Consider the following 15,608-nt stretch of genomic DNA (forward strand, 5'->3'; position numbering starts at 1 on the left):
TTGTTCTCGTTTTTTATTTTATTTTATTTTTTAAAAAATAAAAGTGACATGAATATGAAAGTAAAGAAAATATAGTTTTATTGTAAGCATCCTGATCATGTGTATGAATGAGAAATTGAAAATAAGAAGTAAATGATAAAAGAGTAATGAAAAGTTGTGAAACGAATGATAAAGGAAAATTTCACTTAATCCCATTGAACTTTCATCACTTTTGCACCATTTTATTAGGATTTTTTTCTGTTAAATCTTAACAGATCACTCCAAAATATCTAAAATACTCATATTTTAAAAAAAAGAAAAAAATTTGCTACCGTGGGTTCCAAATTTTTTTTATTTTTTTTTAGAATTTTTTATTATTTGAAAATTAAATTTTAAATACAGGGATATAAGGGACATTTCAGTTGAATTTGGTAAGTTTAAAACCTTTAGGTTATGTTATTTTTTATTTATTTATTTTTATTATCATTTCAAAGTCATACATTTATTATTAAATTCACTACATTTATTTATTTATTTTTCATCTTCTTCTCTTTGGGTAATCATAATCGTAAATTGTATAACAAGTGAAATATTAATTTATTTAAGTTTGCATATAGCATTATTTAATATTGCATATAAATATAGATATTAATAAAAAATGCCAATTTCTTTATATGCGGATAGTAGATAACAATCATATTTAATATTGTAATAACCATACGGATGCAGATAGTAATAACATAATGCGAATGCATGTACCTAAAAATGATAACTGCATTATATAGATGCGATTATTATTAATAACTACAATCATATCCGCATCTTCACCCTTGATATGCTAGCACCTAACGCATAAAGTTCACGCACAAAAACTTTATTACTCGAAGTAAATCCAACCCGGCTCTAAAATTAATGTCAAACGAATTTTCAAGTAACTCAATATAACTTTACAAATAAATATTTATAATATATATTTTTTTATCATGGGCTGGTCCGGGGTCGCAGGAAATCCAAGCCCAAATAGAATACTATGAATTGGTACCGGACCCGTTTTCTGCAGCTCTTCTGACGTGTCCAATTTGGTCTGCTTATCGGGGCTCCCTCTCCCCGTGGAAAGAAAGTTGGCGAGCTTGACAGAGAGAGTCCGTATACCGTGTGAGTTGTGATTTCAGGGGATTTTCTGTAATGGCAGGTAAGCTCGCGTTCCTTCATTTGTTTTCTTGAGTTCATTGGAATTCTAAATACAATTTAGGAGTTTACTAGTACAAGGGCTGAATTGTTTTCCTTTTCTTATTTTGATGTAATTTTAATGGGCGATTTTGAAGGGAAAAAAGGAGAAGAGGAGAAGAAGATAGGAAGGAGAGGGAGGGCGTGCGTGGTGGTACTGGGGGACCTGGGCCGCAGCCCTCGGATGCAGTATCATGCTCTCTCACTCGCCCGTCAGGTGTGTTCAATTTTTTTTTTCGTTCATTTATATATCATGCTCTTTCCAATAATTTTGAGAACCTCAAAGTGAGCAATATGATCCAAAGAAAAATTTAAACAATTAGATGATCCTAGTTTTCTGTGGTAAATTGTGGATATAGTGCAGAACCTGCTAACTAGGATATATATTTTTTTTTTTGATAAGTAATGATAGTATTATTGAAAGCGTAAGGCGCCCCTACGTACACTAGAAGTATACAACAAGAAACACCTAACTAGAAAGCGAAAAAGAAGTAAGAAATTCAGCAAAGCTGATAGATAAAGGGTACAAATAAGCCATCGACCAGACATACAAAGTATGAAGAAACAACTCTAGCACCTCCTCAAGGGAGCTTTCTAGATTCTCAAAACACCTAAGGTTTCTTTCTCTCCAAATACACCAAAAAAGGCAATTAGGCACCATCTTCCAAGAAGTAGCGCTCCCAGATCTCCCAGACTTCCACCAACAAGCAACTAAGTCAAGCACACTCCTAGGCATGACCCACGCAATCCCAAAGCGTGAGAAAATGTTGTTCCATAGAGCTGAAGCCAAATCGCAATGCAGAAGAATATGGTCCACTGATTCCCCATCCCGCTTGCAAAGACAGCATCTATCCACAATAATTAAGTTCCTCTTCCTAAGATTGTCCAAGGTCAAAATTCTGCCTAGAGCTGCAGACCAAGTGAAGAAAGCTGCCCTCGAGGGAGCCTGAGACCGCCACACACACTTCCATGGGAACCGAGTACCTCCAGCACACATCATAGAACCAAAAAATGACTTCACCCTGAACACACCTTTCTTGGATGGGACCCATTTAAGACAATCTGCCCTCTCCATATTCACCTTGGTGGAGTCCAGCATCTGGAAGAAAGAGGCAAAAACATCGACTTTCCAATCATGAGCCTCTCTAATAAAGCTCACGTTCCATTGAATGGACCCGCCCAAACTCTCCAAATTATCAGCCACTGACGCATCCTTCACCCGAGCAATGCCAAAGAGATCAGGGAACACTTCTTTCAGAATCGAATCTCCGCACCACAAGTCATGCCAAAATCTGATCCTACTCCCTTCCCCCACCTCAAATCTAAGGAGTTTGGAGAATTTCTCCCAACCTTTCCTTATAAACTTCCACAACCCTACTCCAAACGCCCCAGCAACCTCTCGGGAGCACCACCCACCCCACAAACTTCCATACTTTGAGTCCACCGCGACTCTCCACCAAGCATCCCTATCCATGCCATATCGCCATAACCATTTGCCTAGCAATGCACGATTAAACTGAACCAACTTCCTAATGCCAAGCCCCCCATTCGAAATTGGAGTACAAACCTTCTCCCAACTCACCAAGTGGTATTTAAAAGCTTCACCCATGCCACCCCAAAGAAAATCTCGTTGCAACTTCTCAATGCGAGAAGCAACACTCACCGGAATAGGGAACAGAGACATGTAGTACGTAGGTAAGTTAGAGAGCGTACTCTTGATAAGGGTCACTCTCCCTCCCTTAGAGAGGTATAACCTTTTCCAACTAGCCAACCGTTTTTCAACCTTCTCAATAACTCCATCCCAAATACGAGTAGACTTGTAAGGAGCCCCCAATGGAAGACCCAAATACATCATAGGCAAATAAGCAACTTCACACTCTAAAATGTCAGCTAACCTACCCACATTATCGACATTCCCCACTGGAATAATGCTGGATTTGGCCAAATTAACCTTAAGCCCCGAGACAGCCTCGAATAAGAGCAAGAGGACTCGCAAAGACCGAATCTTTGAGGAGCTAGCATCACAGAAAATCAATGTGTCATCAGCGAACAAAAGATGGGAAAAAGAAGCATCACCCACTCTGAAACCATCCAACACACCCCCACTCACTGCCGCAGTAATCATGCGACTCAGCGCCTCCATAACAAACACAAACAAAAGGGGAGACAAAGGATCTCCTTGCCTTAGGCCTCGAGAGCTGCTGAAAAAGCCGTATGGAGAGCCATTAACAAGCACCGAGAACTTAGCAGAAGAAATGCACCGAGCTATCCACGAACACCATTTACCCCCAAAGCCGCATCTCCTCAACATATACAACAGAAAATCCCAATTAACGTGATCATAAGCTTTTTCTAAATCCATTTTGCAAATGACTCCCGGCTCCCTTGATATAATACGACTATCAAGGCATTCATTCGCAATAAGGATTGGGTCAAGAATCTGCCTTCCTTTGATGAAAGCACTTTGGGATTTGGAGATAACCTTGTCCATAACCGTCTTCAATCTGTTGGCCAAGACTTTAGCAATGATCTTGTAGATACCTCCTACAAGGCTAATGGGACGGAAATCTTTGAGAGACAAAGCTCCTGGAGTCTTAGGAATAAGAGAAATAAAAGAAGCATTCAAACTCTTCTCAAAAACTTCTCTAGCATGAAACTCAGAAAAAACCTCCATAATGTCCAAGCGCACCACCTCCCAACAAGCTTGGAAAAAAGCCATAGAGAAGCCATCCGGACCCGGCGCTTTATCACCATTAAAAGCAAACACAACCTTTCTAACTTCCTCCTCCTCAAAGACTCTCTCCAACCACCTTGCTTCTGACTCTAAGATGGCATCAAAGGAAAGATCATCCAACCGAGGCCCCCAACTATGCTTCTCAGAGAAGAGATCTTGATAGAACTGAACCACATGCTCCCCTATCTCTGCCGGATTAGAAGAAATGGAATCTCCAATCAACAAGGAATCAATAGAGTTATTCCTTCTGTTTGAGTTGGCAATGGAATGGAAGAATTTTGTGCATTTATCTCCTTCTTTCAACCACGTCACCCTGGACTTTTGCCTCCAGCAGACCTCCTCCAACAGAGAACATCTCTCTAACTCACTGACAACCTCCAGCTTCTTTTGAAGTTCCCCCTCAACCAAAGCCCTACTACCTTCCACTATATCAATCGCCTGAAGCTCCTCAAGAAGCTTTCTCTTGTTCCTCTCCACATAACCAAAGGCCTCTACATTCCACGTTTTCAAATTAGACTTGAGGGCCTTTAATTTACAAGCAAGCACAAAGCTAGGAGAGCCATGAAAGGAGAATGAGTCCCACCAATGTTTCACCAACCCCACAAAACCATCCACCTTGAGCCACATATTTTCAAACTTGAACGGCCTACTTCTTGCAGAAGAGTGAGCACAATCGAGGATAATAGGAAAGTGGTCAGAGAACAGGCGGGGAAGCCTCTTCTGAGACGCCTCAGGAAACCTATCTTCCCAATCAGGAGAGACAAGAAAACGATCAATTCTGGACCAAACAGGAGGATCACAGGAAATCGACCACGTATAAGAACCTCCAGCGAGCGGAAAATCCATAAGACCCTGGTCAGAGATGAAATCACAAAAGTCCCTCATGGCAGTTACACTACCAACTCCAGATCTTTCGCTAGGAAACCTAGTAGTATTGAAGTCTCCCCCTATACACCAAGGCAAACTCCACCAACTCATAATCCCCGCCAGCTCATCCCAAAGACCCCTCCGATCAACCCTGCAATTCGGACCATACACTCCCACAAAACCCCACTCAAAGTGATCATCAACATTCCTCAAAGAAACTGCAAGTGTGAATCTCCCCACGCACACATCCACTTTTTCCACCACCCTCTTATCCCACAAAATAAGAATACCCCCTGAGGCCCCACAAGCATCCAAACAACACCAATCCACATAATTACACCCCCAAAGACTACGCACAAACTGCCTAGAAGGATCCTTAACTTTTGTTTCTTGGAGGCAAATAAGATCCACCTTCCAATCTCTGAGCAAATTGCAAATCCTTAATCGTTTACGCCTATTATTCAGCCCCCTTACGTTCCAAGAAAGAATCTTCGGCTTCATGGCACTACTACTAGTCCCCTTGCCCTCCTCTTACCGCTACTCAATCCGGAACCTTTGGTATCATAGTTAATAGAGCTCTCCAAATTCTTGATCTCCCTCTTACCCTTCGTGCGTCCTTTAGCCAATCGACGCTCCTCTTTTCTCTCCTCTTCTATACAAGTCAAAAAAGCTAACAATTGCAATTTATGCCCCACGAATGTCATCCCAACAATGGGATAAATCTCGTTAGCACTCTGCATCACCCAGTCCGAGTACCCCAAGCCACCCAAGTCTAGAGAGTAGGCATTGATAGGAGAACCCACAACAACAGCCCCTCCCCCCTCCTTGAACTCCACCAAACCAACTTCCCCGGGAGTAAAGCTCCTTGAATCCTCACCCAACAGTCCAACCTGCAGACCAGGGGACACTGAATCCTCCACTGGCCCCCCCATCCATTCACAACCTTCCCCTCCAGCACTACCAAAGCATGGAACAATCTCCATATCCACCGATTGAAGCCCAAACACGTCCCCTGTCATCTCCCGAGGCACACTCAGCATACCCACACTCCTCAACTGCGAATTTACCGAGTCTTTCACCCTCACTAGACCACCCTCTAAGCACAAGACAGGGCTCTCACTACAAAACAACTGCTTCTGCTCCGAAAACAACTCATCCCCTGCTGCACCGGACCCAACTATCAGCTCCCCCTCCCTCTTCTGACCCGGCTCCTCCCTCTGCACCGCCTCTGCCTCCACCTGCACCTCAGAACTAGGATATTTAAGAAATAAGCACGACTATTCTTATCCTACTGGGTAAAATCTTAATGATTTCAACTATGTTGGTACATATGTTTTTTACTAGTGCAACGTTTTTCGTTGAGGTTGGACTTTTACTTTCCATTTTCTATATTCTTCTCCTAATCCCATTTTACTGGATCAAGTTGTTCTACCATGTGGTGAATGAATACTGTCCATGGTTATTGGAATTGTTGAAGGGGAATTAAACATACCTTTAAAGAAGAGTGGTCTTAGATAAATAGAAACAAACTTTACTTTGGTTAGCTTGATTCACATCTGCAAACATTGATTTTGCAGGTATCTCTAGAGGTGGACATTGTTGCATATGGAGGTACACCTCTGTATTCTATGGACAAATTCAAAGTGTGATATAATTTACTACAAACCTATTCTTTGATCCAATTGTTGTGGAATGCTTCTATGCTTTGCTTGATAGCAGTGTCATAAAGAACGAGACTAGGTGCTTACTTCCTTAGCAGGTGATGTGATGCAATCAATTAAAAAAAAGAATAAAGAAAAAGATATGGGCTACTTCGAGAGAGCCGTGATCTCTAATGGCTATTTCGAAGGAGCCGTGACCTCTAAGATACCAAAAAAGGTTATAGGTTTTCATAATATTCAGCATGATATTTTATTGGTTAGGGTTACACTTATATAGAAGACGGCTAAGTCATAAGACATAACCATTAGGTCTAGCCGTCATTACATCATGGAGGAAAATAAATTAGGAAGGAAATAAACTAATGGAAAATACACTCCTTATTAGCTAAAATGCTTTAGGGAAATAATATATGGCGATTATACTCCTTATTTTCTGCCGACTTGGGCTTTAAGATTGCCATGTGTGCTACCACATAGGCCCTGGAAATCTGAACGTATCATCCTTCTCCCCTAACATCTTCCTTGTCCCCAAGGAAAAATTCTGGAAATTCAGCCTTGATCATGTCTTCCTCGAGTGATATCATGCCCAGATGAGATGGATCTCCAAGCATCATCTTCGCAACCAAGTAACCATCAATTGACTAGGTTTGGAATTTACGGGTCTGCTTTCCAATGTCTCGACCCAGCTTTCTATCATAATATTCAGGCCAGTTGTCTTTTAGCAACCTGGTTTCAGCAAGTTCAATGGCACGTCTTGCAACTTGGGGCTGTTCGGCCTTGATACATGTGGCAGTGAGGGGCCCCAGTTATGAACCCCGATCCAGCGATAAAATCCCAAACACAAGGATTTGTGTTTTTTTTCTCTCTTCCGGAACCAAGCAAAAATCATGCCCTGCTCTTCCAACCTTTTCTCCATCCCTTCTTCCTTCTCCTTCACTTTCTGTTTTAGCACTTCTTTGATATTTTCAGCCCCTTCTTGATAGAGAGACACAAACTCTCTTGATATGCCGGACCTATTCTTCAGCTTATTTGGTTTCTGCTCAAGCCGGTTACTAGGTAGAACCCTCCTGTTGACTCCAAACTGCACTGGACTAGCTGTTACAAGAATTCCAGCAACTCCTCCCTCGACAACACGACCATCAGGGCTTGAAATACCCCCAGAAAAATCAAGCTGCATCGTGACGTCCTTGCCAACACGACCATAAGTTGCAAGTATCTGTGCCTTCATATCTATGAATAGAAACCAATGTTTTAAATGATATTAGGGTAAATCATGCTTGTTTCCCAAACTATCACCTTATTTGCAATCTCCCTCTGAACTTAAGAGACAGAGCAAAGTATTTTACTTATGTAAGTAAACACTTACATACCATTTTATAAAGAGCAAAGTGTGTTTTATGTAAAGAGTAAAGAATTAAGTTATTTATTTATTTATTTTTTTGATAAGTAATAAATTTTATAAAAAAAGCGTAAGGCATCTCTATGTATATAGGAAGTATACACAGGAACAAACAAAATTGCCCACAAGAAGAAACCCAAATAAACCCTCAATCCTAAGACCCTCAAACCTAGAACCCACATGGAGCATACACACTATAGCATGTGAGCCTTGCCTTTCCCTTGCCGAGAAGACACGCTTGCATCGCCGCAGTTAATAGAGGTATTTAGGTTCAACACCTCCCTCCTACCTTTGTTCTTTGGACGCGCAAGCTTTACAATCCGAAGAAGGTCCTCTTCAATAGCATCCTGAAACTCCAAGGAGGGATCCTCAACCTTCTCACCATTCGACATCCCATTCTTATCATCGACGGGAATGCCTGAGGAGCTATAACCCACATAGGAGGGAGAAATGACCGTCACTACAGGCAAGTGAGGACCATCCACAAAACCCTCATGATCATTGACTTGCGCCGAAGAAACTTCCGGCAGCTGCTGGAGGTGAGGGATTGCTGGAGAAGAACATCCTCGAAACCTAGAGGGCTTTGACTTCAGAAAACCCCTTCGGAGAAAACCCACATCTGCACTTGTCATGGTCTTGGTCTTAACAGACGATGACTTGTGAATCTCGTCCAGCGTAGGGGCTAGACCATCGACAACAGGACATGACAGAGAGGACTGAATAAGGCAAAACTTGGGGCTTCTTCGTAGACTACAACCTATGCACCATGTCCAACAGAGAGATCACATCCATACGAGAATCCTCCTTGCCACCCAAAGAAACCCTCCCTGAATGAGAAGCACCAAAAGTAACAGACCTAATCATGGAACTTACCGTGGCCGGAGAAGACCATTTCAACTTGACTGAATTTGGCGCAAGCATCATGACAGAACTGGGCCGAGTTGCCAAAAAATTAGGACCAGTGCTCACTGGATCGAGCCCATCTCGTTGAACCTTTGAAAAAACCTCAGGTCCAACCTCTGGCAACCACATCACCGAGTCTGCCACCAAAGAAAAAGCATTACTCACCGGGTCAGCTCCAAAACCTTCCTCTGTCAAGACCTCTGGCCAAGAAATCAAATCAGCAGCTTCGCGGGCTCCTTCCCGACCCGAAGGACCACGCCCAGGACCTTTGGACTGCAGGGAAGATCTGAAAATGAGCTTGAACTCCTGAACCTACTACTTGCAAACTGGTTTAAGTTGGAGAATGGGCTTCTTGTTGCCAGCCTTGGCCCAAAATCCTTTGGGCTTAAAACTCAACCCAACTAAACGACCCAGATAACTTCTGACCCGGTCTAACCCAAATCGACAAAGCCTTAGAAGTTTCTTCAAGCAACGATTGACAAAATTGCCCTTCGTCTTCTACACTGCTGCGCAGGAAGCAGCCGTCGATGACCCAGAGGACCAAGACTCAAACTCAAAACAATTCACCGCCGATCTCACCTCCTCTCCGCCATTCGCCAACTCATTTACAAGCCACCTTCGGTAGCAGATCAAGAGGGATCACCAACAAAGACCTCAAACCCACAACCTTCCCATCAACGCTAGCTGCCGAGCGTAGGACTTCCGCAAAAAAGCGACCGGACGAGAGAACCACCCCCTTCTGTTTACCCTCTAGAGAGGACACCACGGGTATCAGCGACTGATCTTTCGCCTCGAGAAACTTCAGCAATTGCTGTAGCTCGGCTGCAACCTGGGACCAACCCCAACCTTGACGGCCCTTCAATAGCCAAATAACCCCTTTGCGACCTCCCTTAGTGAACGCACCCACCTCAAGGTACCGGACGACCTTGTTACCACCCCCACGAACCATCAAAACTTTCACATCCTCACAAAAGAACTTGGCGAATTCCTTCTTCCCTGGATCCTTCATCACCTCCTCTACCGTATCCTTTGACCAAACAGAACAATGGATGCTCAGAAAAATATTCCCAACGAACCCCTTTCTCCTTTCCTCCAAGCGAAGCTCGAACTCATCTGCCTTCATAAAAAAGGAGAAGGCTTTAGCTTCCACGGACAAGCGGTGCTCCATTTCTAGCTAAACCAGAGCAGATGAATCTCGTGCAACTCCTGAAGCCATAACAAAGAGGCCAAGAAAGAAAGGAAGAAAAAAGAAGATCAGAACCAGAAGATAGACACACCAAGACGACGATAGCACTTAGAGATGACTAGCCGGAGCAAATCCCTAGCAGGATGCGCCTACACGCGCCACCGCTAGGGGAGAGAGAGGCAGGAGGAATGTTGCGCCTACACGCGCCACCGCTAGGGGAGAGTGAGGCAGGAGGAATGCTGCGCCTACACACGCCTACACGTGAAGTTATATATGGCAAAAAATGCTTAAATCTTTCAAATTAATTCTTAATTACTAAAATTATTACTTTATTTGACCAAAAATCCACCTTAGCCTATTAATAAAAACCTTTATAAATTTAAATCCTCCTTAATTCAATTCAAGACCCAATAATAAATACCACAATAATTTACAATTTCCACCTCAGATCCTTATCGATGTAATCAAAGCATATAATATTGATCAATGTTAACCTCCCACCCTTTGATAAATACAATCTCTTCGACCCCACCAATCTCTTCTCCATCTTCTCAATAATACTAGTCCAAATATTAGAATCCTTATACTTAGCACCCAAAGAAAGATCCAAATACTTTATAGGAAGTGAAGCCACACCACACCCAAGAATATTAGTCAACTCCTCCACATCCCCTACATCACGTATAGGAACAATCTTGGGTTTAGACAAGTTCATTTTCAGCCGAAAAACTGCTTCAAAACATAGCAACAAGCATCTCAAATCTCAGAATTGTTCAACATTAGGCTCACAAAAGATCAAGGTATCATCTGCAAATAATAAATGAGACATAATCATAGCCTCCTGATATTTGAGCCCATGGAGAACCTAGAGAGTCGCTCGCTTTCCACTGTTGCAGACAACATCCGACTTAAAGCCTCCATCACCAACACAAACAATAAAGGAGACAAAGGATCCCCTTGTTGTAGACCTAGTGAACTACTAAAAAACTCGAAGGCGACCCATTAATAATGATAGAGAAACAAATAGTTGATATACAATGAGCAATCCAACCTCGCCATCTCTCTCCAAAACTACATCTCTCCAACAAATAAAGCAAAAAATCCCAATTTACATGGTCATAAGCCTTCTCCAAATCCAATTTGCAAATAATACCTGGTGTTTCAGAGCGAAGCCGTCTATCCAAGCATTCATTAACCACCAATACAGAGTCCAGGATTTGTCTCCCCTTGATAAATGCAGTCTGAGAATGAGAAACAATTTTCCTTAACACTGACTTCAACCTGTTTGCCAGGACCTTCGAAATGATTTTGTACATTCCACCTATTAAACTAATAGGTTGAAAATCCTTGATTTCCACCGCTCCGGCTTTTTTTGGAATAAGCGAAGCAAAAGTAGCGTTTAGACTCTTCTTAAATTTTCCACTGATATGAAATTCCTTAAGAACCACAATAATATCAACCTTAAAACCTCCCAACACTTTTGGAAAAATGCCATAGTAATGCCATCAGGACCAAGGGCCTTATCACCTTTGAAATTCCGTACTACCTTCCAAGCTTTATCTTTCTCAAAATCTCGTTCCATCCATATTCTTCCCCTCATCATCAATAGAAAGAAAAGATAAATCATCTGCCCTTTGTCTCCATTGATATTGCTCACAGTACAACTTTTTGTAGAAGTCCACAATGTGATCCTAAATAACTGTTGACTCATCAATTAGGGGATAACTCTGTCTAGAAAGTGGGTGGTAGAGAGGGTTAAATGCTTTTGTCATGTTGTAGGTCTGTCTTGTGCTAGTATTGGAGATGAGTTTAAATTCCATCTGGTTAATTGGTCTACGATTTGGTTATCGAAGGTTTTGGTGGTGTTAGGAGTGAGAAATATGATTCAGTTTAATAGAGCTTTGCTGGGTAAGTGGCTATGGCGGTTTGCAATGGAAATGGATGCTCTTTGGAGAAAGATGGTGGATATTAGATATGGTAGTATGAGGGGTTGTTGGTGTTCTAAGGAGGTTGGGGGTTCTTTTGGAGTGGGAGTGTGGAAATGTATTAGGAGGGGTTGGGATGCTTTTGCAACTCATGTGAGATATGAAGTCGGAGATGGTTCTAGAGTTTTGTTTTGGCATGATGTGTGGTGTGAGGATTTACCTTTAAAGCTTCTTTTTCTAGAACTATTTACTATTGCGTCTGGTAAGGATACATGGGTGGCGGAGAATATGTAGAGACAAAATGGTAACATTCTGTGAAATATTTTGTTTACTGAACCTGTACATGATTGGGAGGTGGAAGTGTTCTCTAGATTTTTTGAGATGTTGTATTCTCTTAAAGTAAGGTATGAAGGAGAGGATAAAATTTGTTGAATTCCTTCTAGAAGGAAATCATTTGAAGTGAAGTCTTACTATAAGGTATTATCTAGTCCTATAGATTCTTCTTTTTTTTTGGAAGAGTATTTGGAAAGTTAAAATTCCTCCGAGAGTGGCTTTCTCTGTGTGGATGATGACTTTAGGAAAAATTCTAACTTTGGATAATTTACGCAAGAGGAATATTATTGTTATGTAGTGGTGCTATATGTGTAAGACTTGTAGAGAGTCCATTGATCATTTGTTCCTGTATTGTATGGTTGCTACAGAATTGTGGAGTATGATATTGCGGCTGTTTGGTGTTGTGTGGGTTATGCCGTGATCGGTGATAAAGATGTTGGGGAGTTGGAGGGGGCAAAGGGGCAACTAGTTGTTGGTGCCGATTTGGAGAATGGCTTTGTTATGTTTGATGTGATGTCTATGGAAGGAACGGAATGTACGCAGTTTTGAAGATTATGAGACTGGTTCGATTAACTTGAAGAAATTGGTGATACAAACCGTGTTTATGTAGAGTGATGTTATAGTTCGTGTTTGAGTGTTCTTATTCTGATTTTTTAGATTTGTGTTCATTTTTCTTGTTGAATTAGGGGTATCATGTATACATCCTGTGTACTTTGGGTTGCACACCTCTACATTTTTTTGTTGTTGGAAATATACTTTATTTATCAAAAATGCTGTGATCGGTGATAGAAATGTTGGGGAGTTGGAGGGGGCAAATGGGCAACCAGTTGTTGGTGCTGATTTGGAGAATGGCTTCGTTATGTTTGATGTGGTGTCTATGGAAGGAACAGAATGTACGCAGTTTTGAAGATTATGAGATTGGTTCGATTTTTTTGATAAGTAAGAAAAGTTTTATTAGAAAAAGCGAAAGGCATCCGTAAGTACACATGGAGTATACACAGGAACAACCAAAGCCAATCCACTAAAAGCACCCAACAAAACCCTAAAGCCCAAAAGGATCACTCGAGAAATAGCCCACAAAAGAACCCAACAAAACCCACAAGGAGGTAAGCCCTAAAACCCGAAAACCTCTAAACCCACGAGGGCACAAAACCCTACTACATGAGAGCCTTGCCTTTCCCGCGCCTAGAGGGAGCACTTGCAACGCCGTAATTAATGGAACTTTTCATATTCAAAAGCTCCCTCTTTCCTTTGGTCTTTTGGCGTGCTATCATCTTGTCCTGATGAAATTCATCTTCCATGGCATCAGGGATTGCCAAAGACTCCTCGCCCTGAACCCCATCCAACGACCAATCTAAGGGCAACCCATCCCAAAAATCACCATCCTTCTCCCAAACAACTAACTCCCCATTAAGATCAAACCTGATAAGGCATTCCTGAGATTGAGAAAAACCATTGCCCTCTACGGATGAAGGAATGATGTGACCTCCCGGGGGGGAGTGAAGCCCTATCATCCCAACATCCTTGGCCTCATGAGACGCGGTAGGGGCTATCGCAGCCGGGCGAGGGTTGAGGAACCCCTTTCGAAGGAAACCCTTCTTTGCAGAACCCATAGAATTCTTCAACGAAGGCACTGCAGCTACTTCCTTTTTAGCAGAACAGATAGGCGTCTTTGAAGCAGCCAGGGAATCTGCTAACAGCCCTCATTCCACTTCACTGAGTGACCTTACCTGAGATCCCTAGCATTCCGGTAATAGCTCTGGAAAGGTTTAGTAGACTGTAACGCGGGGAGAGAAGAACGGATCTTCTCACCCAATTCAGCCGCCCCTGAGAGAGAAGGAAAAGGGAAGAAAGGTTGAGTCAACCCAGCAACAACACCAACTGGGTTGCTAGACAGAAGGACAGAAGCATTGGGACTAGGTAGCGTGTCGGATTCAGCCGTTGGAACGAGAGGCAGATGGCTCGACACACTCCCAGAAGATGACAGCCCCAGAACCACCACAGATTTTGTCCCTGAAGAAATCTTCAGCTGAATCTCCGTCGTACCCATACCCACATCTCCAGTTGGAAAAAGTTTCCGACGGCTAGGCCCACCCCCGGAAGAAGACAACCCCGGAATCAACCCAGAGTCTGTCTGCGATGTTGTCTCCGGCCGAAGAGAGCACCCCAGAACGACCGTCGACACGGGACCCGCATCCTCGGAAGTTTCTGTCTGAAACGATGCTTTGGTTTTGATTTTCGGCAAGAAGCAACCCAACTGAAGCCCTTTCCGTTTGAGGCCCGAACCGGACCCAGCAAACTAGCCTAGAAGATTCCCAAGAGCCCGGCCCAAAGCCAATTTAAAGCTGAGGAGCATCCTGGTCCACGTATGTAAATTTGAATTCAAATGAGATGGACCCGTGCAGAGTAAACAACATGCTTCTTCTTCTTACCTAGCGGACGATGAGGTAAACCTTTGTCTAGCGGATCAAACGAAGAATTCCCTGACCATACTGGAGGCGTGGACTTCTCCGTCGACCCGTACAGTTGCTCCTCCAGATCAAAGCAATTCACCGCCAATCTCCCGTCTTCGACCACCCTACACCATGATACCGGAAATAGGTCCAACCCATGTAGTTCTCCATCCGAACCCCGCAACCCTGCATGCGTGCCGTGAGAGACAACTTCCCACCGAACCATAGTCGCATACAATGGAGGAGACCTGCCCAGCCGATTGGAAGAGACACCCCTTATCTGAGTCCCCTCCAAAGAAAACGCCTCAGAACCCATCGTCTGATCCTCAGGACCGAGGAAATTGATCATCTTCTGTAGTACCCCCGCAACTCGAGCCCAGCCCCAACCTTCACGGCCTTCAGGGAGCCAAATAGCCCCTTTTCGACCACCCTCAGCGAAGACTTCCACCTCTAGGTAGCGGCCGGACTTGTTCTCACCCCTTCGAACCATCAATACTTTCACATCCTGCCGGAAGTACTGGACGAATTCCTTCGCTGAAACCTTCAAGGCCTCCTCTACAAAAGCCAACAACCAAGCTGAACCTTGAAGACCCAAAACTATGAACCCGTAGAACCCCTTTCTCCTTTCCTCCAAGCACAGTTCCGGCACTTCAGCCTTCGCTGAAAAGGAAAAACGTTTGGCTTCCATAGAGAAGCACCGCTCCATTTGATGCAAACTGTGTTTATGTAGAGAGTGATGCTACAGGTTGTGTCTGAGTGTTCTTGTTCTGATTTTTTAGATTTGTGTTCTTTTTTTTTGTTGAATCAGGGGTATCATGTATACATCCTGTGTACTTTGGGTTGCGCCTCTCTGCATTTTTTTTTTTGGAAATATACTTTATTTATCAAAAAAAATAATATTAAATCCGATCAAATAATAAACAACAACAACAACCCCCAAT

At 42.9% G+C, this 15,608-nt stretch overlaps 1 protein-coding gene across 2 annotated transcripts in view; it reads left to right on the forward strand.

Moving 5' to 3' along the window:
- Nucleotides 1-1,041: 1,041 nt before the first annotated feature.
- LOC133875709 (UDP-glycosyltransferase TURAN) overlaps nucleotides 1,042-15,608 on the forward strand; it is a 51,447-nt gene continuing 36,880 nt past the window's right edge. Inside the window, exons 1-3 of one of the 2 annotated variants that reach the window (XM_062313917.1) lie at nucleotides 1,042-1,171; nucleotides 1,305-1,423; nucleotides 6,385-6,418. In XM_062313917.1, the coding sequence (XP_062169901.1) occupies nucleotides 1,165-1,171; nucleotides 1,305-1,423; nucleotides 6,385-6,418 (160 nt within the window). In that variant the 5' untranslated portion in view covers nucleotides 1,042-1,164. Of the gene's footprint in view, nucleotides 1,172-1,288; nucleotides 1,424-6,384; nucleotides 6,419-15,608 lie in introns of those variants that run through there. The other variant, XM_062313916.1, reaches the window with a different exon arrangement.

The sequence above is a fragment of the Alnus glutinosa genome, chromosome 8, assembly GCF_958979055.1.
Source record: "Alnus glutinosa chromosome 8, dhAlnGlut1.1, whole genome shotgun sequence".
In the NCBI taxonomy this organism is placed as follows: domain Eukaryota; kingdom Viridiplantae; phylum Streptophyta; class Magnoliopsida; order Fagales; family Betulaceae; genus Alnus; species Alnus glutinosa.